At 42.2% G+C, this 23,297-nt stretch overlaps 1 protein-coding gene across 7 annotated transcripts in view; it reads left to right on the top strand.

Annotated features, from left to right (window-relative positions):
* LOC101969599 (uncharacterized) overlaps nt 1-23,297 on the top strand; it is a 171,852-nt gene that overhangs the window by 99,669 nt on the left and 48,886 nt on the right. For all 7 annotated transcript variants that reach the window (XM_040283177.2, XM_078019519.1, XM_021729725.3 and 4 more), the window contains 6 exons: nt 6,460-6,608; nt 7,793-7,904; nt 9,244-9,293; nt 9,639-9,815; nt 18,284-18,401; nt 19,637-19,802. In XM_040283177.2, the coding sequence (XP_040139111.2) occupies nt 6,460-6,608; nt 7,793-7,904; nt 9,244-9,293; nt 9,639-9,815; nt 18,284-18,401; nt 19,637-19,802 (772 nt within the window). The remainder of the gene's footprint in view (nt 1-6,459; nt 6,609-7,792; nt 7,905-9,243; nt 9,294-9,638; nt 9,816-18,283; nt 18,402-19,636; nt 19,803-23,297) is intronic.

The following is a 23,297-nucleotide window of genomic DNA, read 5'->3' as shown; positions in this document are numbered from 1 at the left end:
TCACACAATCCCAGGGCAACCAAGATTCCCAAAATACCTCTGATGCCATGCAACTTCTTTTAGCCAAAGAGCAGATGTTGTCTTTGTCTGGTGGTTCTCTCCAGTCAATGGCTGGACATCAGGGAAGGGTGGAGCCAGTCCAGAGATGGACAGCAAAGCAGCCAGCCTCACTGATGTCCTTGGCCAGAACTCTTTGATGTGGCAGGACCAGCAATTTAAATACAGTTCCAAGTTGGTGGTGTATGTTGGTGATTGGTTATAGTGAAAGTCAGTGTCCACTGGTTATGTCCAGTGAGGTGATGTAATTGCAGCTGGACATGTTCTTTGTGCATGTCCACGGAGCTGTGCTCCCTATCAATTGTAACCATTCATTGCTAAGCATGTCTATGGCCAGTGCCCCTCACAGCTCTTTATCAGTTTCAAGCAGACAGGACTAAGCAGTTCAATGGCTGCTGGTCCTATGGCCACCAGCATGTCCCAGAATGTCTATGGAAGATGCTCCTTACAATCAGCTACCTGCTTTCTCTACTTCACTTTCAACTCTCCAATTATGGACAGGCTGAACTGTTTTCATTCTCTCCATAAAGCTTGTTGTCCTTGTCCTATGTGCCTCTCTCGCCAGTACCCTGATTAGGATCTCTTCTTCACATTTATGCTTACTGAAAGGATAGTTTTTAACTCCTTGTCTTCCTGTCCTAACACCCTAGGTACTATAGCTGCACTCCCTCCTCCATCACCCCTCTCTCACTAGATTCAGCCTTGACTTTTTTTTTTAAAGAGCGAGAGAGAGAATTTTTTTTAATATTTATTTTTTAGTTTTTGGTGGACACAACATCTTTGTATGTGGTGCTGAGGATCGAACCCGGGCCGCACGCATGCCAGGCGAGCGCACTACCGCTTGAGCCACATCCCCAGCCCAACTTTCTTATTAATTAACCCAGAAGATGCCGTTTAGCAACTTGACCTGACTTCTTTCCTCCATTTAATGCTGTTGACTACCACCTTATCCTTGAGGCTCTCCTTCCTCCGCTTGCCTGACTCCACTGTCTCCTGGCTCTCTTCTGTCTCTTTGATTGTTCCTTCTCAATCTCTTGGAGTGGGACCTCTCTTCTCTCCCAGCTCTTAGATGTTGGTGTTTCCCTCTATTGTGCCTCAGAACTCCTTGGCTCTTCCCTTATCTGTCCTCCATGGCTATTCTCATCACCTCTTGTGATTTAAAACCTGTATATCCGAAACCAATACATGATCAACTTTCAAAAGTACATCACGTCATAGAATCTCTCTACTAAACCCCAAACTTGGGTGTCCAAGTACCCGTTAGTTAGACAACTTTAGTGAATCCCATAGGCATCTCAGTTCAGCATGTACAAAGGGAACTAATTTCTCTCCATATGGTTCTCTAGTATTTCCATTCTTGGTTAAGTGATCTTTATCTGAATAGTCATTTGGGCCCCAAACCTCAATCACCCTTAATGTCTCTGGTTTCCTTACCTTGGATCATACACTCAATCATTAACTCTTACCAATATCATATTGTAAATATTGATTGAATATGCCCCTTTTCTCCATCTGCATTGCTTTAGGTTAAACTCTCATTATCTTTTTTTTTTTTTTTTTTTTTTTGTGTGTGTGTGTGGTGCTGAGGATTGAACTCAGTTCCTTGTGCATTTGAGGCAAGCACTCGACCAACTGAGCTATATCCTCATTATCTCATTTTTATGGTTATAATGGCCTTTGAACTAGCCTCCACCTCCTGGGCCCTTGCCTTGTACCACCACATCTGCCTCCAGTCAAATTTCCCTTTCACACAGTGACCAAAGAATCCACGCCTTCAGTGACTCTGTATAGTCCAAAGAGCAAAGCTCAACCTCCCTAGCTATGTATGCATGGTCTTCACTACCCAACCCCGGCTTCCAATCCTGCCACTTCCCCTGCACTCTAAGGGCCCTAAATATTTTATGCTGTTTCACATCTCCATGGTTCTGTTCAGATTTCCCCATAATATTTTTCCTTTCCTTTCAACAGTCTATCTTCCCTGCCCACCACTTTTGCTTTTGTTTATAGGATGCTACTCATCCTCCGATATTCAACTCAACCCAGTTATTACTTCTTTCAGGAAGTGTTCATGTCTATTTTAACTCTGTTAAAGTGAATTTTGTGACTCCTTCTTAAAAGTATACTGTGAATGAGTGTGTGTGTATGTGTGGGTGTGTGGGTGTATACACACATACACATACACAGACATACACAGACATAACATACACAGGTAGTATGTGTGTAGCTTCTCTTATAATCACAGGACAAGAAGGGGAGTGGTGACAAAACCAGAAGGAATAAATTCTCGATACAATAAAAGGGGACAAAAGGAAGGGAAGGAGGAGAAAAGAGAGAGAGAACACAAAATCAAAGGAAATATTTCAAGAAAGAATGAGTCACCAAAGATGTAGGTGACAAATATGAAAAGATGTTCAACATGATTAGTCATTAGAGAAATGCAAATTAAACCCACTGAGAAACATTTCATATCCATTTGAATGGTTAAGGTTTCCGACTGACCATCCCAAACGTTGGCAAGGATGTTGAGGATCTGGAACTCTAGTACACCGTTAGTAGGAAAATAAAATGGTACAACTCCCTTGAAAAATGGTTTGGCAATTTCTTAAAAAGTTAAACATAAACGTACAATGTGATCCAGCCATTCCATCCCTAGGTATGTAACCAAGAGAAATGAGTATATGTGTCTGTACAAAAAAAAAAAAAAATGTTTATAGACGCTACATTCATTATAGTCAAGAACTCAAATGTCCATGAATGGTGGAATGGATAAATAAATTGTGATACATCCTACAATGGACTACTAGTAGACAATAAAAAGAAATCATTGATATGTACAAAAATATGGATGAAGTCCAACCAAAAAGAGTATTACTGTATGACTCTATTTATGCAAAATTGTAGGAAATTCATTCTAACCTAAAGTTTCAGAAGGCAGAACAGCTACTGTGTGCAGAGGTATGTGTCAGAATCACAGTAACTTGGGAGGTTGAGGCAAAAAGATCACAAGTTCAAGGCCAGCCTCAACAACTGAGAAAACTATTTTAAAAAATAAATAGATAGATAGATAGGGTTGGAGATGCAGCTCTGTAGTAAGGTATCCCTGGGTTTAATTCCTAGTACGAAATTTAAAAAAAGAAAGAAAGAAAGAAAGAAAGAAAGAAAGAAAGAAAGAAAGAAAGAAAGAAAGAAAGAAAGAAAGAAAGAAAGAAAGAAAGAAAGAAAAGAAAGCAAACCAGTGGTTGCTTGAAGAGAGCAGGTGGGAAGGATGGCTTTGGTGATTAGTTTGATTGTGATAATGGTTTCACAGTTGAATAAATTTGTCCAAACGTATCTGATTTTACACTTTAAATATGTGATGTTTATTAAGTGTAAATTATTCCTCAATAAAGTTATTATTTTAGAAAGAAAGAATTCTGTAAGTTTGAATAGAGTGGTAAAACCCAGATGGTTAGGGATTAAAATGAGGTCATTAACTTGCTCTGCTGACGCCAGAGCAAGTCTACTAATTGTTTTGGAGTAAAAGCTCCAGAGAGGGCCAGAGTTAAGGAGCAAGCAGCTGACAGAAGTGTCCAAGGAGTGTGTATTTATGGCTCTTGCATCAGTCTGCTCATACTGCCACAATAGAACACTATAAACTAGGTGACTTCAACCACTGAAATCTACCTTGTCACAGTTCCGGGGTGAGAAGTTCAAGATCAAAGTGCCATCGTGGTTGGTTTCTGGTGGGAGCTGACTTTGTGGCTGGCAGACGGTGGCCTTCTGCTGTGTTCTCTTATTAAGGAGTGAAGAAGGTGGTAGGGATGCGGGTGAGGAGAATCCATCAGGGTCAAGTCCTGTTTCCCCAGATGTGAAGACTGAACACCCAAAAAATGCAGAGGCAAGTGTAGAAGCAAGTTTTATTAAAGGATGGGACAAAGGTAGACTTCTCTGCGGAGAAGGGGCCCCTGAGCTGGTTGCCTGAGGAAGTGGGAGTGTCCTGCCCCTTTTATACATTTTGGAATTCCTTTCTTTTCTTTTCACGGCCTCTCTCCCACCATCCTGCATACAAGTGACCTGACAGGTGACCAGAAGGTGGGCCAAAGGTGGATTGATCCAGGCAGGAAGGGAGCAGCCCACGGGGCATTAATTAACAACTTCTACAACTCCCTGCAGGGAGGCGCAATTCTCTGGAGGCAGGTCACCTTGGCAACAGTAGGAGGAGGGGGAAGTGTTCTGGAGGTAATTTTCTGACCCAAATATTCCTTCCCTACACCGACTGTCTTTTTGTCCCCTGGCCTCAGGGGGAAGCAAGGAAGGGAGAGTGCTGAGATCTCTTGCCCTTTGTATTTGGGCACTAGCCCTGTTGGATTAGGGCCCTACTTCCATGACCTCATTTAAATTTCCCACCTGCCCAAGGCCCCATCTCCAAACACCATCCTCTTGGGGGTTAAAACTTGAACACGTGAATTTTGGAGGGACACAAACACTCAGCCCATAGCAGTTCTTTAAGAAGTTTGGTCAGAATTGAGGAGGAAAGTTGAGGGAGTAGGAGAAATAAGGAGCAATGAGAGAGGTGGACACATTTGTAGGAAGGAGTTGGAATAAAGAGGAAGGAATTGAAGATGGAACTGAAGGGAGAGTGCCGTGAGGCGATCAGGAGCCCCTGTGGGCAGGCTGGCAGGAAGCTAAGCGATGGAACTACGTGGGCTCAGGGAATCCTCTCCAGCCCCAGGGGATGGGTTTGGTTCCAGATGAGGAAGCAGATTCTGAGAGGGGAAGGAAGAGAGACAATGTCACCTGCCAAGTGCCAGCAATCAGAATCTCCTGCAGAGTAAGGACTCTTCCCTCTCTTCTCACTCACAACCATGTAGGACCTCCCCAGTTTCCTGAGCTGGTAGAGACTCCTATTTAGGAAGTAGAGACTTCCTAAACCCTGGAAGACTCCAAGGGTTTTCAGGAAAAAAATAAGGTTGGAAACTCTTGAGATGTTCTACCTAGGATTTTTCTTTTCTTTTTGCCTCACTCTTCTTCCATCTCCTTTAGTAATTCTGATATAGGGATCTCCTTGATTCTTCCATAGAAGAAGAATGGACTTTCCTTTGAAGATTTAACCTTCTTTAGTTTAGAAAAATATACCGTTCATTGTGCCTCACAGCTCCATAACAAATGGAGCTGGAACATTGGAAGATACTCATTTTCCTTTTTTCTTTCCCACTCCTCCTTCCCTCCTTCCTCACCTCTTCCTCCTTCTGCTTCCCTCCCTCACTCCCTCTTTCCCTCCTTCTTAACCACAGGGTGCATGGCAGCATTTATTTATTTTTAAGATATTTTTTATTTGTTCTCATTAGTTATACATGACAGTAGAATGCATTTTGACACATCATACATAAATGGAGTATAACTTCTCATTCATCTGGTTGTACATGATGTGGAGTTACACAGGTCATGTAATCTTATGTGCACACATAGGGTCATAATGTCTGATTCATTCTACTATCATTCCTATCCCTATGCCCCCTTCCTCCCTTCACTCTCCTCTGTCTAGTCCAAAACACCAATATTCTCCCCCATCCCCATTGTGAATTATCATCCGCATATCAGAGAAAACATTCAGCTTTTGGTTTTTTGGGATTGGCTTATTTTGCTTAGCATAGTATTCTCCAGTTCCATCCATTTACCAGCAAATGCCATAATTTCATTTTTCTTTAAGGCTGAGTAATATTCCATTGTGTATATACAGTTTCTTTATCCATTCATCTGTTGAAATGCATCTAGGTTGGTTCCATAGTTTAGCTATTGTGAGTTGAGCTACTATGTGGCTTCATCATTGTATATTCTGATTTTAAGTCCTTTGGGTATATAAACTGAGAGTGGGATGACTGGGTCAAATGGTGGTTCTATTCCAAGTTTTCTGAGGATTCTCCATACTGCTTTCCACAGTGGTTGCACTAATTTTCAGTCCCACTGGCAATGTATGAGTGTACATTTTCCACCATATCCTTGCCAACATTTATTGTTGCTTGTATTCTTGAGGATTGGCATGGCAGCATTTAAATCCCACCTCCATTTGCTTAGGTGCCCTGAGGGAATCTTCCAGATCTTGTAGCTGTGAAATCCATCAGCATTATTTCTTGAAAGGTTACTCCACACAGCACACTACTCCTAACCACTTTGTAGAATGGAGAATTTTTCTTATAGCGCTTTAGACAACAGTACTCTATTCTGAAAATAGCCCTCCTTAGTGCCTTGCCCCTTTGTTGTGCAAAGTGGTATCTCTTTTCCTCTTCTTCCTCTCCCCTTCTCCTCCTCCCACTTACTCAGGCATATACTTGTGCTTGCGGTCAGTTGTGGCTCTGATGTAATTTTATAGGGAGCACTTATACATCTAACCAATTTAATTCACAATGATTTAAAATATTTTAGGAAGTAAGTGCAGAACTGGAAAATCATGGCAAAATGAGTCCAACCAGAAGAAGAAATTCCAGAATCGTGAATGACACAGAAAACTTTGTGTTATCCCCAACTCCAAAAGTCCCAGACAACCTTATGCAAAAATTTCAAAGGACCAAAAGGTATTGTACCTTATGGGAGGATTGTTTAAAATAATAAAATTGTCCTCTTTTAATTCAATTGATACTATTGTGTTATGGGATTGAAGAAGCCTAAACTCTCAGAGTAACTAGTATGTGTTTTATTTCCTTAAGAACCTCATATGAAGACCTGAGTGAACACTGGGAAGGTTCAGCTCCTTCCAGTATACCCTAGTCTATGAAAGAAAGTCACCTGGTCTTAATTTAAGCCTCTTCTTTACTCTCAGTCCCTCTAACTCTCTGTCTCTCTCCTCTTTTCTCTTTCTCTTCCCTTCCTTCACTCTCTCCTCTTTCTCTGTAATTGTTCATACTCTTTTTTAAAAATATATTTGTTCATATATTTATTTATTTATGAATGTGATGCTGATTATCGAACCCAGTGCCTCATGCATGTGAGAGAAGTGCTCATCCACTGAGCTACAACCTTATCCCTGTTTATACTCTTTTTGCAAGCAAGAATAATAATAGGACACTCTAAATTTTCCATATCTCTCTTAAATTGAGAAGCCCAGAACTTCCCGCCGTATTCGAACCAAGATTTTGCTATTGTTTATACAATAAGATGGTAACTTGTCACAGAGGCCTGGCCTCCAGAGATATGTCTATAAATCAGGGATGGCCTGCTATATCTTGAATTCTTTTCACCCTGACAAAGAAAGAATGATGCTTACATTCTGTAATAATTGTGATTGCTCTGAGTATTTTATTGGAGCCATACCAAGGACACTCACAAATTTAGACACTGGCAAATTTAGAATGAAAAACAAAACACAAAAAAACAGGCAAAGCAACTCTACTACTCAAGATGCCACTGACTTGGCCAGAGTTCAAGTGCCTTCAGTCCACATCCCCAGTGTGTGGGTAGAAATTGAGATCAGTGTGTTTAGTCAAGGGGACCCTTGGAGACCACTTCAGTTCAGGTAAAGGTCACATTGGGCCAGGCTTGATGTTTGGAATCAAGAAGGGACAGCTGTCGTATGGTTTAGGCATTATATGTCTCCGAGAAGCCTGGAGCACATCAACATCTTTGGTGAACAAACAGAAACACCTAGAGCAAGAGAGAACCATGGAGCCCTCCTGCTGTGACACCCAGAACAGGAGTTGTCCTTGTGTCACGAGTCCTCTTACCTCCCACCCTGGCTCAGATGCCTCTGTTCACTTCTCAGGGCTCCAGAGGCTTTTGTGTCTATTCAACTAGAAAAGGTGGGGCTGCGGGACATGATGCTGACCGCCTTTCACCTCAGGAAACAGACCATGGCCGGCAGAATGAACAGCCCTGTGAGTGCGCAGAGATAAGAGCTCCCTACAGTTCTGGTCCTTTTGCATTTGAGCAAATAAAATTTCTGAACTTGGGGTCTGTGGCTTTCAACCTATTTGGATGGGACTATTGAAAATACAAGGAATTGATAAAGGAAATCCAATAGAAATCGAATAAATTCAAGCAGGTTATTATAGTCAGGTTTTTAAAAATGCTTGCATTTTTTCAAGGCCACATTTTGTTTTGTCATTTTCTAAATGGGCTGTTTTCAGCACCTGCTTTGAAACATTTAGCTACTCCTGAGGTAGGTTTTGGGTTTGGGTGGCTTAGGTAAGGTGGGTCAGGGCTCTGATACCTATTATCTTGGTTTTTGAGATACTTCCAACATGTTTTCATACTACTCTAATCAGTTGAAAAATATTATAAAATTCAAACCTTTAATTAGTTAAAACCATTGCTTCATTTTGTGAATAGCATTTTATTATTCATTCATTTTGATGAGGAAATGTTTATGCTCATGAATAGTTATGATGGGAAATGAGAGGTCTATCTCTAGGCTTTGTCCTTACTTGTGACTAAAAAAAAAAACAACTTAAATTTGCCTAACCTACTTCTGCAAATGGGTATGATGAAGGCCAGACATTTTAACTACTGATGAATAATCATGGAGGCAAAGGGCCCCTTCTAATAAGCAATTCTCAAAAAATAGTGATAGAGTGAAAATATTACATTAACTTCAGCTTATCCAACACCTACAGATCAGAAATAATTTATGCAATATAATGATCAGTTAGTTTTGCTAGGATCTGGGATTTTAGCCTATTTGCATGTTCATAAGTTAGCCTGCTAGCAGAAGACATAAGACTTGCAGGTCAGAGGCAAAGAACTTTATTGCTTACAGCAGAGCAGGTAACATGAGTTCTATATTTGTGTCAGTTGTCTTTACCTCCCAAATCCCACAGAGACAACTAGGAGGAGCCTACACGTGCCCACTAGGTTTGTGTCATAGTTGAAAACACTAAGCTTGGGGAACCCACCTCTTTTATAGCAAGCCTGCTCATTTTCCTAGAAGGAGACATTAACTCATCCCTTAAGAGGGCTGTCTGCAAACACAACCCTGAGAAATGATCCAGGTAGAATGATCAGGACCTTGCATTCTTGACATACTTAGAAATATGCGTAAGAACAGAAGAGACACACAGAAGAGGATATCCCAATAAGCTTACCTCCAGAAAGAATGTCTCAGTTGTGTGGCCTTTTCCTGCTTAAAGTTGAAGTTTGTTTGAATACATGTACCAGGTTGGGTAGTGCTTATAGCCAACCATCTAATAGAAGAACTATCATTTTCTTTTACCACAGGATGAAATTGGAAAACTCAAGAGGGATGTTATAATTGAATATTGTCAAAAGTAAGTATTGTATATGTGATAACACACGCTGATTTGTTCTGAATGCAAGAACCGGTAAGTGGTATTTTGCAGAAATTCAGACAATAAGTGAGGTTGGTTTTGTTTGAACAAACCACATGGCTATTGGATAAAATCAAGTTAAACTGACCTCTCATATGCAAAGGACCAGGAGAACACTTTAAAGTACTTTAAAGAGGTTCATACCTCTGCTTTCAAGCAACACCACATGGAAATTTCTTTTGGACACAGATGCTCTATTCCTCCAGGAAAGTAGATGCTGAAACTTTGATGAGAAGGGAAACAACTTGGATTTTCCTTTGGGACATCATCTCTTCTGACTTTCAGGTTGAGCCGCCACATGTCTCACTATGCTCTTCGGAGTCAGATCATGGCACACTGTAATAGCCTGAGAGCCCTCCTGGAGGATTTTCCTACTATCAGGGATACCTTTTTCATGGTGGGGCAACCACAAGAAAAGAAGGGATCAAGTGACTCCAAGGAGGGCCTCAAGGCTGACCCCAGGTATGTAAAATCAGAGACAAAGTAGAGTTTGTCTTTCTACATCCAAGGCCCCACCTTTCTCCAGGAAGAGGTGTGTTTAGTATGAAAATATTTTGCTGCTATTGTTTGGATCTTCAGTGTGTTCCAAAGATCCAAGTATAAAGACTTGCTTTCCAGTGTCGCATGGGTCCTAGGCCATGGGGGTATGAGCCAAAATACCTGAGAAATACAACTTAGAAGGAAAGAATCATTTTGACTCACAGTTTCTGAGGTTTCAGTTCATGATCAGCCAGCTCCAAGGTATAAACATCATGGCAGAGGGCACAGCAGAGGAAGGCTCTTGTCTCATGGCAGCTACGAAGCAGAGATAGAAAGAGGGAGGGAGGAGGGGGCTGGGGATAAGATATTCTTTTCCAGGGCAACCCCCAGTGACCTGCTTCCCCAACTGCCTCCCAATAATGACCTCAAATTATCAGTTCATCAACAGATTAATCCGATAGTGAGGTCAGAGCCCTCAAGATCAATCACTTTCCTAGAGCTTCACCTCTGAACCTTGCTACACTGGGGACAAGCCTTCACCATATGAGCCTTTGCAAATCCAAACTATAACAGGGATTTGCCCTTGAAAGGAATATGGAATCTTGATCTCTTCCTCTTTTTCTTTTGCTTCCTGGTCATGAGGTGAATAGTTTTTCTCCTCCAGGTGCTTCCAACAAGACTCACTGCCTCACCCAGATAATGGGGCCAACTGTTCATGGAACAAAACTTCTAGAACTGTTAAGCCCAAATAAACCTTTTCTATTTATAAGTTGTTTATCTTAGGTGTTTGTTACAGTAATGAAAATCTTACTGACACTTTTGCTCCTTTTACTGTACTTGACCTTGATAGTCTGGTCTAGAAGCACAAAAGAAAAAGTTTAGCATGCTAAGAAAAAAAAGCATTTTTGTATTTGAATCCAAAAGAAGTTCATTGTTTATGAGCTGTTTGACTGCTTTTTTAATCAGTATAGTTTTGCTTTCTCCTGGGGAGCTCATTTTCATTAGTCACAACCATTTACATGTAAAATAAGTCAACAAAAAAGTAAGTTTGATTTTGAGCTGTCATAGATTTACATATTCTATAATAATAATATAATTATATAATAATAATCTAGAAGAAATACGCAGAAAAAACAATGATATGCCAGTGCCTTGGACAAATTAAGTGTCCTGTTTTCCTCTGTTGGGACAGACATACAGATACAGATGTAGATATAGGTATAGTGACAGAGCACAGCTGCTTCATATATTCTTATAAGGCTTTATCTGGTTTTCTGAATGACTTTAACTCAGCCTGCTTAAGAGTTCACCCCCACCCCCTTCCTGGATGGAGGAGTTAGCATACCTGTGCAGTTAGTAACCTCATTTCCTTAAAAAAAAAAAAAAAGGTGTGTGTGTGTGTGTGTATTATATAGTATACAGTCTCCAGGGAGAAGCAAACACACCCTATAGGGTGAGCTTAACCTCTGCTTCTGTTTCTGCTTCTGGAGTTTGAGTAAGAGGAATACAAAAATATGATCATGGACTGGACAGATAGAAGGGATTTAAGAGATCATTTGTATCAGATCACTCACTCACGCACTCATTCATTCATTCATGCATGCATGTGCTATTCAACTATCATTTATTCCGTGTTTACTTAAATGCCAGGCACTGGCATTTACAGGATAAGTCATTGGTTCTGGCAATAAATTCCATCTAGTTGGGAAAAGCTGTGTAAACAAACAAGTAACTCCAGAGATAACACATTAGAGGTGTGTACAAAGACCTCTGAGGGAATGTTTAACTACTCAGGGCCTCTGGAGGAATTCAAAGAGGATTGGACAGGAATGTTGGAGTTCCCCAAGAAAACAAAATGGTAGAGGCTAGACTAGAATGAAAGAGGTTGAAATCCTCAAGCTCTTGACTGACTGACAGCTGACCAGCCAAACAGTGGCCAGGTCCATCTCCACACTTAAAAGTCGGATTAGTTTGTAGATAACAGTGTTTTGTTCTATGAGCTCAGCCAATGCTTTCATTTGCATAGATTACAGGATTTACCTAATGGAAGAATGCATTTGAGAGAACCGTGGGGCAAAGATGCTATTTTTCTAAAGGGTTTGCCTGAATATCTGCTGCTCAGTAAGGTTGAAAAGCATTTTTGTCATGCAAAGTGTCATAGATAAATCCTTTAAGTGTTCTTAATTCCATTATTTTATCACCCTCTTACCTCATTGACCATTTATAAAGCTAATCTACATTTGAGATCAAACTTTTAAAGTTCTTTCCAGAAATCTAATCCGCTGCATTTGTGATTATGATGAAATGGGTTAAGAAGCCTATTTTTGTTTTTGATGTGTTTAATTTGCAGCAACCAAATAAGAAGGTCAGGATGTAAAGAGGAGGAAAAATCTATCTTTTAGATCTTGCTCTATTTCTTTATTGTTTCTTGTAGGAGACTATGTTTTCTAAAGATTAAGGGAAACAGTCATTTACTCTGGAGAGCCTTGGTCCCTGAATTATCTGGTTGGTTGATGTGTGATAACATCAGGGTAGAACCTTGGGCCAGGAAGGTGTGAGCAAAATGGGTGACCAGTGGATGAGCTGTGACTGGTAGACTGTTTCTCCACTGAATCCCCTCCTTTTCCTAAACTCTCTGGATATATTAAACTCTCTTTTAATATACTCATTTATAGGAATATTTATAGGAGTATAGAGAAAGGAACTTCTTTCTTATGTGAAACTTTGGTGAAAGTACGATTGGATTCTTTCTAACTTCAAAGTCTGGTTTCATGCTCTGGGTACCTACTGATTTAAAGATAAATAAATAAACAAACAAATAAATATATTGTGTAATTATAACAAAATACCTGAGGCAGTCTAACTTTATTTTTTAAAGAAATTTATTTAGCTCAAGTTTTGGAGGGCGCGACACCAACAGCACAGTTTTGGTGAGGGCCCTCTCGCAGCACCACATCATAGCAGGAGTACGTGTATGAGGAAGACCTTACATCAAAAAGCACAAAAGCAGCAGGGCATGGTTGTGCATGCCTGTAATCCCAGCAGCTTGGGAGGTGAGGCAGAAGGATCACAAGTTGGAGGCTAGCTTCAACAATTTAGCAAGACCCTATCTCAAGATAAAAGAAAAATAAAAAGATTTGGGAATGTAGTTCAACGGTAGAGCACCCCAGGGTTAATCCCTAGTTCTCCACAATAGGAAATGAAGACAGAGAGAGACTGGGGCCCTATAATCCCTTCAGAGGTGATACCCTCAGCAGACCTAAGGACTTCCCACTAAACATCACCTCCCAGTAGTACGGCCCTGAGGACCAGGCCTCCAACACATGAACCCTTAGGGAAACATGCTCAAACCATATCCAAATCATAGCTGTGAGTCACAAGAAGGTGTCCTCGTAGAGAAAACCACAGCCTGGAGTTAGAATATTTGGATTTTCCCCTAGTGTTGAACTGAGGTCTTAGGCAAATCACTTATCTCCAAACTTGGGACTTTGGTTTCTTTCAAGTGAGGACATTGAAGCAGCTCTCTGAAGTTAAACACATTAGGAATCTTAGTGCTAAGGTATGTAAAGGATGATTCCAAGAAATAGGACTGCTGAGGAAAGACTTTCCAAAAGGGGCCAGTTTCAAGACAGCTTGTAAAGTGATAAATGGGATCATTACAGCGAAGTTAACTAGAGATAAAGGGACAGAGTTGAGAGCAAGGGTCATGGAGGAAAGGGGCCCTCATCTCATTCACAGAATAACAGATTGGGCTACATTGAAGAAAAGTAAGTTTTATTTGAAATGTCAGTTCCAACAATTTAGTGGCCCTGCTGAGGATTCTGAGACGTTTCATGTTTGTGAGAGTGTGGTGATTGATTGGCAATGTCTGCTATGGTCCAGGAAAGGGAGAAAGGTAGCCTTCCTGTATGTGTTTGCCATCCCTGGAAGAGCTCCAGAAGTTCTGTAGATTTAAAATGCTAAGATGCAACTTAATGCCTGGAAGGTTGTAATGTACTGTATATGGTTTAGCAGAGACTCTGCCCTAAACCAGAGTCCCTGTAGAGGAGGAGCCAGAGGGATCTCTGTTCTCAGAAGTCCCTCGAGGCTTCCTTTCCCTTCAAGACTTCAGAGGAGGCTAGAATCAGAGGACTAGGATGACTCTCAGCCGCATTCCCAGGGGCTTTAGCATTGGCTGCTAAAAGAGCAAAGAGAGCCCCCAGAGAGAACACTACCATTAATTGAACCCTTGCCATGTGACAAGCAGAGGCGCTGGCATCACATACAGCTACTTTGTGCAAATTAGAGGAAGACAGCCCTTCCTCTGGGGGCAGGTGTAGCTCCACACAAGGGTGCAGAGCCTGGCAGGAAAGGTACAGGCTGGGCTCTTGGCCACTGCTGGTTGCCTGGAGGCACAACACATGGCGATGTTGGTGCCAAGTCCTGTAGAACAATGTAATAGACAAGATCCTTGTCCAACAAGGGGAAAGAGACAGACAGCAACAGTGCACTGTGATAAAGAACAGAATAAAGTAAATGTTTAATGAAAGCATCACCAGGGAACAGGATTATCAGAAGGATTGGGGAAACAGGATGGGAACTAGGAGAGCTTCAGGGAAGAGGGATGCTTAACCCGAGGCCTGAGGAATGATAAGCTGGAAGAGCTGCATGGATAAAGGCACGGAGATGTGAGATGGTCTGTGGACCTCAGTGTGAGGACGGCGATGGGAAGTGGGACAAGATCCAGAACACTGGTGTTTGTCCTTCAGGTCACAGTAAGAAGGAGAGCAGGATGATTATCAGTGGCACTACTTAGGAAGTTCCTGAAATTGGATTAACCAGGAGGCTTAGGAGGTGAAATCAGTGAGGCCAGGAGCCAGACTGATGAGGGAGGAAGGAGTCTAGCATTTCCTCCAGAGACTCTGGCTTGGGCAAATAAAAGGGTAGCAGTGCCATCATTGTTTAATAGGTACAGAGTTTCAGTTTGGCAAGATTTTTTTTTTCAAGTTCTGGAGATGGATGTAGTATGGATGTGAATGTCCTTGGTACCATTGGACTATACACTCAAGAGTGGAAAATGGTAAAATGGCACTATATGAATTTTACCACTATTTTCTTTAAATGGGAAGCAAAGGGGAGGGCTGAGATGTGGAAGAGATAATAAATCACAGCTCGGAAGCTTCGGCTGTCAGTTTCTTCCCCCAATCTCCCAACAGTCCCAGGGGCTATCTATTCTGGATGCTCTCTGCTCCTTGGTCTATTTCTGTTGTGCCAAGCTCTACCATCGTGTCATGTTTGCACGTCCAGCTGTCTCTGGAATGTAAGATCCTTGAGGTGGTCTTTCATGTTATGGCCCAGGTATGCCTCTGTGACTTTGACCCTGATGCAAAGGGAGGATGGGGAGTTGGGGAGGGGATGGGTCAGAAGGGAGTGAAGGGAGTTCTAGCCAGTGGCCTTTAGTTCAATCGTGAAATACCAAACTATGCCATCACTTACTGGCAGGAACTGGTTATGGGGCTGAAAGAAGACTTGGAATTATTGAACAAGGAAATTGGCATGACAACTGATCAAAGGGGGAAAAAAAAAAAAAGGTTTGTCCCAGGGTGACATAGCTCAAGCTGGAAATCATTTTCTTGTTGGTGCATCAATATAATTAGTAGTGTGATTTCCTCCAGCTGTGTTTAGCAGTGTGCAAGTAGAAGCAGACAGCTGAGGAGTCGGAAGGACCCACAGTTGGGGCTTTGCTAGGTAGATGGGGTACGAGGACAAAGAAATAGAGAATCAAAGGTGCAGGCAAGAGAGTAGTTCATGTTGTTCATGGACGGTCAGATCCAGTCTGGGAAGGGAAGGGATTGAAGTCAGAAAAGAACTGACAACAGGAAAGGGAGGCCAGAGGACTGGGTGATGTCAAGGAGCATATGGGGACAAGGAGAGTTAATGGCACTGTATGAGGGAGAACGCTAGAAATGAAAGCTAAGGCTTTGGAAGTGAAATGGCTCCAGGTGATGATAAAGTCTAGGATGTGGCCCAGGAGTGGACAGCTGAGAGTAACTAAAGGTAATAGGGGACCATGTTGAGCAGGCCAGGTAGTCCATGGGCCATCCACAAGGGGGAGGGGCAAGGCTCCCTGTGGGTCTGAGAGTCAGGCTACTTTCCCTGCCCCAACCTCCTGAATCTTCTGCCATCTGCACTCTGCTCCCTCTCCCCCACAGTCCTGAGCAACTTCATTCACTCTGCTGACAGTAGCTAAGGTCCATTTGCCAATGACTTCTGAATCCCCACAGCTCCAGAGCTTCAACTGGCTTCGCCTTAGCTGGTAGTGCCTCAGACCAGCTCAGTCAAGAAAGGCAAGAACTGAGCTCCTCACCTCTTCTGCCCCAATCCTGTGTCTATTGTGTTAAAGGAGCACACAATTTCTAACCCCATCCCCAAAGCCAGAGTCAGGGCATCGTTTGTAGATTCTTGCTTTTCCTTATTCCTTAGACCCTAGTGATCCCATTACTTAAGCCTCTTTCACATTTGTACTTAATTTCCATTCCATATCCATTGTCCATAGCCAGACTCAATGGGAGGGTCTCACCTTCTAGCGAGTACCTTGGAAATTGTAGGGACATTTGTTGCCTTGTCTGATAATTGCCTATGAGGAATAAAATTACTTCTGGGTCTCTTGGAGATATTCAGATGATCCTTCTCACTTATTGAAGCAAAATGTAGCTCATTTTAACTAAGCGCTGAATGTTTTCAGTTTCAAATGTTCTGAAGATGAGAGTTGTTAGATCATTAAAACTCATCCTGAAACAAAGCATTGGCCTTATGTCTACCTTTCAAGTCTCAGGGTTTTAATCAGTTAACTCTCAGCTCAGAAATAAAGAACAGTCTTAGTTTGGAGAATTCCTTTTCTCAATAATGACATTCAGATTATTCCAGTCCTGGAACAAATCAAATCCAGCTTAATCCAAAAGAAACATTGAATATCGAAATTAAGAAGCCCAAAGGTCTGAGTCTCAGCCCAGGGGCTTGCGGGCCTTGGGCTGGCTGCTGCAACCCAGAAGTGTGACTGGACTCAGTCTGTGGCCTTGCATCACCTTGCATCTCTGGAGCTGAGGGCCCTGCACCAAGTGCTCATCTGTTATTCCCCGCCATGTCCACTGCTGACCCCTGGCACCCTGGGTGGGGGCGGTGTGGGAGGGAGGGCCTCCACCCTCACTGCACCCTGCCTCAGTTGCTGTCTCTGAGATGGCACTGGTCTCTGGTCCTCCTGCATACTCCTCAATTCTAGGCCATCCTCTCAATGCGTTCAGGTCCTTAGTTCCTAGCCAATTTCTCTGAGAGCTCCATGTGCGTCCCTTGGCTCCCATCCACCCTGGCTCCCATTCACCCCTGGCCACAGATGCCAGACACCCCACATTAGCATAATAACAACAAACTTTGTAAAGCACCACTACCTCTTTTTTTTTTTTTTTTTTTTTTTGGTACCAGGGATTGCACCCAGGGGTGCTTACTTAACCAATGAGCCACATCCCCAGCCCTATTTATTTTTTGTTTAGACTTGATGGCACCAGAGCCATTCAAGTGGGCTTATCGGGGCTGCCTCACTTCTGAGATGACACAAAAACCAGGTCAGGAGACCACCTCCATCCTGAGGCTGTGGTATACAGTTCAAGAGCTTTCATCTGCATGAAAGTCGTAAGACAGGCAAAACCTAGCAAAATCTCTCTTACTGGTGTGTCCATTTATGGTGAAACTACAAAGAACAGCAAGACACTCACTAATGTTCATGTCAGGTGGTTGCTCTGGGGACCAGCAGGGAGGTATTCAAGGATGCTGGGCTTGTGTGAATCCCTAAGCCAGACATAGATGGATGGTGTGTTTGTGTGTAGGCCTGCAATGCTATAGAGACAGCAAAACTGCTGCCTAACAAGTGCTCAGTAGTTAGAGGAGACCAGACAGGAGAAAGAAGAAAAGAAGACCAGACGCTGGGAAACCTGGCAAGAAACATGATGGACAGATGCACACTTAAATCCTAACTCCATCTCTTAGGAGGCAGGACCTCCCTAACCTCTCAAAACCTCAATTTCCTCAGCTGTGAAATAGGAACAAAAATAGATCCATCGTAAGGTTGTCAGAAGCATCAAGGGACACAAAATGTGTTACACCCAGGATGGTGCCTGCGGTCTGATGCCTGCCCTTCCTTTCTTTTCTTACCACACCTTTCCCGCCCTCCATACCCACGCTTTCCTCCCACACAGCTCAGGCTAAAATCAGCCCAACTGCTCCTCTTCTGTTGAGTTGTTTATAAATAACTCTGGCCACTTGGGAGCCAGTGGAAAAGGAGGCTGCTGCCTTGGGCTTGGACGCTGGGCCTGTGGTGACAGTCCTGTGTGGTCTGTGGGTGGTGGTCTGAACAGTTCAGGGTGCCTCTGGGTTAGAGGGAAATGCTCTGCTTCGGCTGATTTCTTCTAATGCTACAGGAGTTCTCAGCTCCGGCCTCCATGTTTGCTGTCAGCGGATGGAAAAGTCCTCCTCAATTTATGGTACATCCCCCATCCTTCCGAAGTGCTGGTTATGTTCAAAACTCTGCCAGAAAAGGTCTGTATTATTTCGTGCACCAGAATGGAAACTGGCTGTTTTTTTTGTTTTGTTTTGTTTTGTTTTTAATGTCTCGTGTGAAGCACATTAATTGGAGAGAACATTTCTTGTTTTTTTTCAAAGACATCTAATAGAAATCTTTTCACGACTAATACTTCTGACTACTTTATTTTAATTTTTCTAGAACCTTTTTATTTCATGAATTCTCTTTAGCCCTGGTCATTAATGAATATTAATTCAGGTTTCTGACATTCCTTATTAATCCTCAATTTCCTCCCAAATCCTTGAGTAAAACCCCACCTTTATGCCCTGAAGCTAATGAAAGGTTGGGTTCACACAGTAACTCAGCTGCTTACTGTTTTTTGAGGGGTTGATCTATATACCTCACTTACTGATAAGATAATAATATTGGTAATCATATAAAAAAAGAAGTAAATATAGAAACACATAGAACATGTAAGCATTTGCCAAATAAAAGTGCAATGATGGAAATGGCATTTCAGAAATATTTTGATTTTTCTTTGTAAGTGAAACCCTGTTTAGAGAAATACCTGCTTACAGGTATTCACTCAGGACAATGTTATGAGTTTGTTTGTGAGCCTTATAATTCATTGATGGTCATACAAATACATTTTGATGTATTCATGGCCACCAGTAACATTAAACAAAAAGAAACAAATTTCTTTAACCCCTCACAGGAGGGCCCTTGTCCCAAAACATATAATCCTGGCTTATGAATAGGTTTATTGTTTTCTTTCTCAGATATTATCCTGTGTACACTGTGAAAATGTTTATTTAAATGCAGTGGGCCTTCTGGACCACAGGTTCTGCATCTGTGGATTCAAAAATTCAACCAAGAACTAATAAAAAATATTCTTGTTCATGTGTACTAAGACATATAGTTTTTCTTTCTTATCCTGATTCCCTGGATGACACAGCATAACTACTTACATAGCATTTAGATTGTATTAGGTACTATAAGTATTCTAGAGATGATTTAGAATTTATGGGAGCATGTACTTGGGTTATATGTGAAAACTGCTCCATTTTTATAAGGAACTTGAGCATCTGCACATTATGGTACCCAGAGGGGCCCTAGAATCAATCCCCTGTGGATTCTGGGGGTTGACTGCATGCATCTCGTTTAAAGATACTGTTCCCATCATACTCAAATATTTTATATGCCTCTTAGAAACTTCCTGAAACTTCTTTTCTTATGCTGATCTTCCCCACAGGAAGCTTTTAGAGCCTTAACACTAACACTACAGCTGATGGCTTCCTTCCATGACATTGTGGCCTACCTTTTCAGTTTTGTTCAACTCGGCAATTGTCCAGCAGGCTTTGAATTTCCTGTAAGCCCTGATCCTTTGAGGGGAGACTGGGGAGGAACAGAGGACATTGGTAAGTGATAAATGATGGTTAAAATCACCTTCAATATTCAGTTGGAATTCTGCAATGCTCTTAATACTTGGAAAGAACAAGAAAGAATACAGAACCATAACATTTTTCTCACAAACAGCAATAATAAGAAAGGGCAAAGGAAAAGTCCCCTTATATACTGTCTCCACACTCACATTCACCTGATGAAGCCCACATCTATGGGCTAAGCCATAGAGCATACGAAGTCAGTTGGTGGCTCAGGTTTGCACCCTGCCTTTGCTAATGATTACTTTACTCCCTGGGTCTCTGTTTATCCATCTATAAAATGGGGTGATAATGCCTATCTCATAGAGATATTCTCTGGATTGAAGTCTATAACATTCTAGAAGGATGTATAAGGTTGTAGTAAAGATGAGTTTTGTCTCATTCTCTTTTCCTTCCTGTTCTTTGTGAACTCACAGTGTAAGGTCAGAGCCAAGCACTCATCGTTAAGAAGCTTGCTGACAGCCCCAGAGAGTGAACAACCACCTGATAGTTCTGTGATAAGAATGATTGAGGCTGTAGTGCCAAATGTCCTGCTAATCAGTGAACTCTAACTCCGCACCAGGTTATAAAATGTAGTATCTTACTAGGATGTTAAGATATTACAAAATAGCATCTTGTAAGTGGGGTTTACCAGAAGCAGAGAAATAGTAATCAATTAATAGCAGAATATTATTACATAGTCTAGGTAGAGAAAGGCCTAAGAAATGAGGTAATAGGCCCATTTAAACCTAGTGGTTTTTAAAACAAGTGTAATATAATCTGATTTTATTCCCCTTTGTGCGACACAAAAAAATATGGTCAACCATGGAGCTGGTGGCTGGTGGATCTGCATTGTGCTAACAGACAACAGACTTTGTAAACATTGTCACGTGGGACACAGAGAAGGACATAAGTGGTGACCTGAGAAGAAGATGGACACCCATCTGAGGAGAGGCAGCAAGAAGAGGGGTGGCAAACAAGGGTGGGTGGCATTGGTGTCACCTCAGCAGAAGACACAGAATTGTTGCAGACTGATAAGCTCTCAAAAGAACTAGCAAGTCTTTGAGATAAGCATCAAAAGATTAGAAAGTTTCCAAAGCACTCCAGATCTTTTCCTACTACTGTGGTTCTGTTACCCTCATAGGGACTTTCTGGGAGGCTGTGTGGGCTGGGCCTCCCATAAGGGATAGGAGAAAGGAAGTGGGCCACAAAAAAAAAAAAAAAAAAAGTCCTTCCTGCCCTGCAGATGGGGAGGCCGTAATTACATGGAGATAAGATAGAAGCAGAGAGAGCCAGGATCTTGTTTCCAAGTGAAGTCCCAGCACAGGAAGTCCTGGAGCAGCTGGGAGCAAGGAGTGCCCAAGCAGATCCTGTAGGAAGATGATCTGGGGGCCTTTGTCCCAACCTGTGGAGGAGTTGACTTGGATCAGAGGAGAAAACAGGAGGGACAGTCCCGGCTAGAGAAGGAAAGGACTCAGGCCAAGGTGGCAGGCAGAACTGCTCATGGCCAGTCCAGAGAATTGAGCCTTCTGGGCCACCAGTATCCAGTGTTTGGACTTCAGGATGAGGGAGATTGTTCTCTTGTGCTGACATGCTGTAAACCTGGAAATCATGGAGATATGTGGGGCTCAGGCTCTGCAAGATGTGCAATTAGAGATGCGCACCTTGGCATGTTCAAAGTAAAAGTGTTCGTGCTCCAGGAAAAACGTTCAAAGTTGTGAATGTTCTGATTTGCTAAAAATAGATAAAGTGCATATTGAATTGAATTAGAGAGAGAGAGAGAGAGAGAGAGAGAGAGAGAGAGAGAGAGAGAGAGAGATCCCATACCAAGATAATCATCTTTTTAAACGGGCTGAGCTAATTAGTTCCTGGCCTGATTCCCAGGCAGGGAGAATGAAGGTGAAAGATGAAGTGAGAATCTGTTCCTTTTCAGAGCTATTTGGAGGTAGATAAAATGACTTTTATGGACATGAATGCTTTAAAATATTTCTTAAAGGGATACTCAGGATTTTATCTTTTGGTCCTCTGAAAGAAGCAACTCTTAAATGCTGTGGACCACTGTGGATCCTGCCAAATTCTCTCCTTCACTGAAAGCCAGCAACTCCTTTTGGAGTCAGTGTGAAACAGGATGTAATCAGAATGTGGAAGATGACACTGAGATTTCTTTGTAAAGGATTAGGAGGCCAATTAGAGCCCACATACTGACACACTGAATTTAGAATTTCAGGAACTCTCAAGATAAACCAGGAACAAAGAACACTGGACTCTGAGTCTTCATGGAGTGACAGGGATACTGTGATTGCCCAGGCTGGCTTCAAACTTGAGATCCTCCTGCCTCAGCCTCCTGAGTTGTAGGGGTTACAGGTGTGTGCCACCACACCTGGCTCACAGTGAATATTTTAAAATCAGTATATAACCAAGGAAAGGTATTGCCACATGCCCAATTGTATTTTAATGATAATTCCACATATCAGCTAAAAATAAAAAGCAAGTTTTTATAACTATTTTGCTGAGAGTGATCACATGCAAAAGGGTATAAACAGCACAATAGTGGAAATGGTAAGAGGAAAATCACCTATCATCCCTCCAATCTCACAAGCAAAATATTTTTATTTCTCTTCACTCCCACCTAGCCCTTGCTCAAATATATTTTACATTTACATATTATAGCATTTTAAAGCATGTGCAATTTTATATTCTTCTTTTCTCAGTGTCACTCTAGAGGATTATAACTGTTTCCCCCTGGTCACCATTTAGCCTGACAAGAGTATATATTTCTTATAAACTAAACACACTAGGCTCTGAGCAAATGAGGCTCACCTCAACAGTGACCACCAGGAGTGGGTCAACAAATGACCTCCCCTCCTCCCACCAACTCCCACAAAAGTTCTTGCACAATTCTCTCTAATGCCACTCTTCTTCTGGTAACACTTCTATTCAGCCCAATAGGACCATCAGATTTAGAGGAATCATAAGAAAAATCTGATGCTTGGACTCAATTATTTGGTGGCTGGAAAAAAAAACAACAACCCTAAAATCATTTTTCTGTTGTGTGTAAAATACCAAATGGATATGAAATCTATAGTGCTCATCTTTTCCTACAGCCAAGAGAATGCATTGCAAGTTTCAATGACAGTTCTCAGCCCTGGATCTGCCCAGATTGAGCCATCATAGAGAGCTTCCTCATAGCCACAGTCCTCCACTCTCCTAGTGGGTAAAAGCAGGAAGAGGCCCAGTACCCATCAGGTTAGGAACATGGCGGCTTGGGTCTGGATGAGCTGCCAAGGTAGGGCAACTCCAGCAGGGCCCTGTGGGTCTTCCGTATTACTCCTGCTTTCAGCTGCCTACTGAGGGGTAGTGATCAATTTCCTCAGTCCTTCTTCCCATTACAGGGATGTCCTGTCAGGGTAGAGAGCTATCACTCTCCTCATAGGGAGTTGACAGCATTTTATATCAACTGACATTCTGGTAGCCCTGCAAGTGTGGACCCCC

Source organism: Ictidomys tridecemlineatus, chromosome 8, assembly GCF_052094955.1.
Source record: "Ictidomys tridecemlineatus isolate mIctTri1 chromosome 8, mIctTri1.hap1, whole genome shotgun sequence".
NCBI classification, from domain to species: domain Eukaryota; kingdom Metazoa; phylum Chordata; class Mammalia; order Rodentia; family Sciuridae; genus Ictidomys; species Ictidomys tridecemlineatus.
Note: the sequence above shows the minus strand (reverse complement) of the source record. Positions and strands in the feature narration are given on the sequence as shown.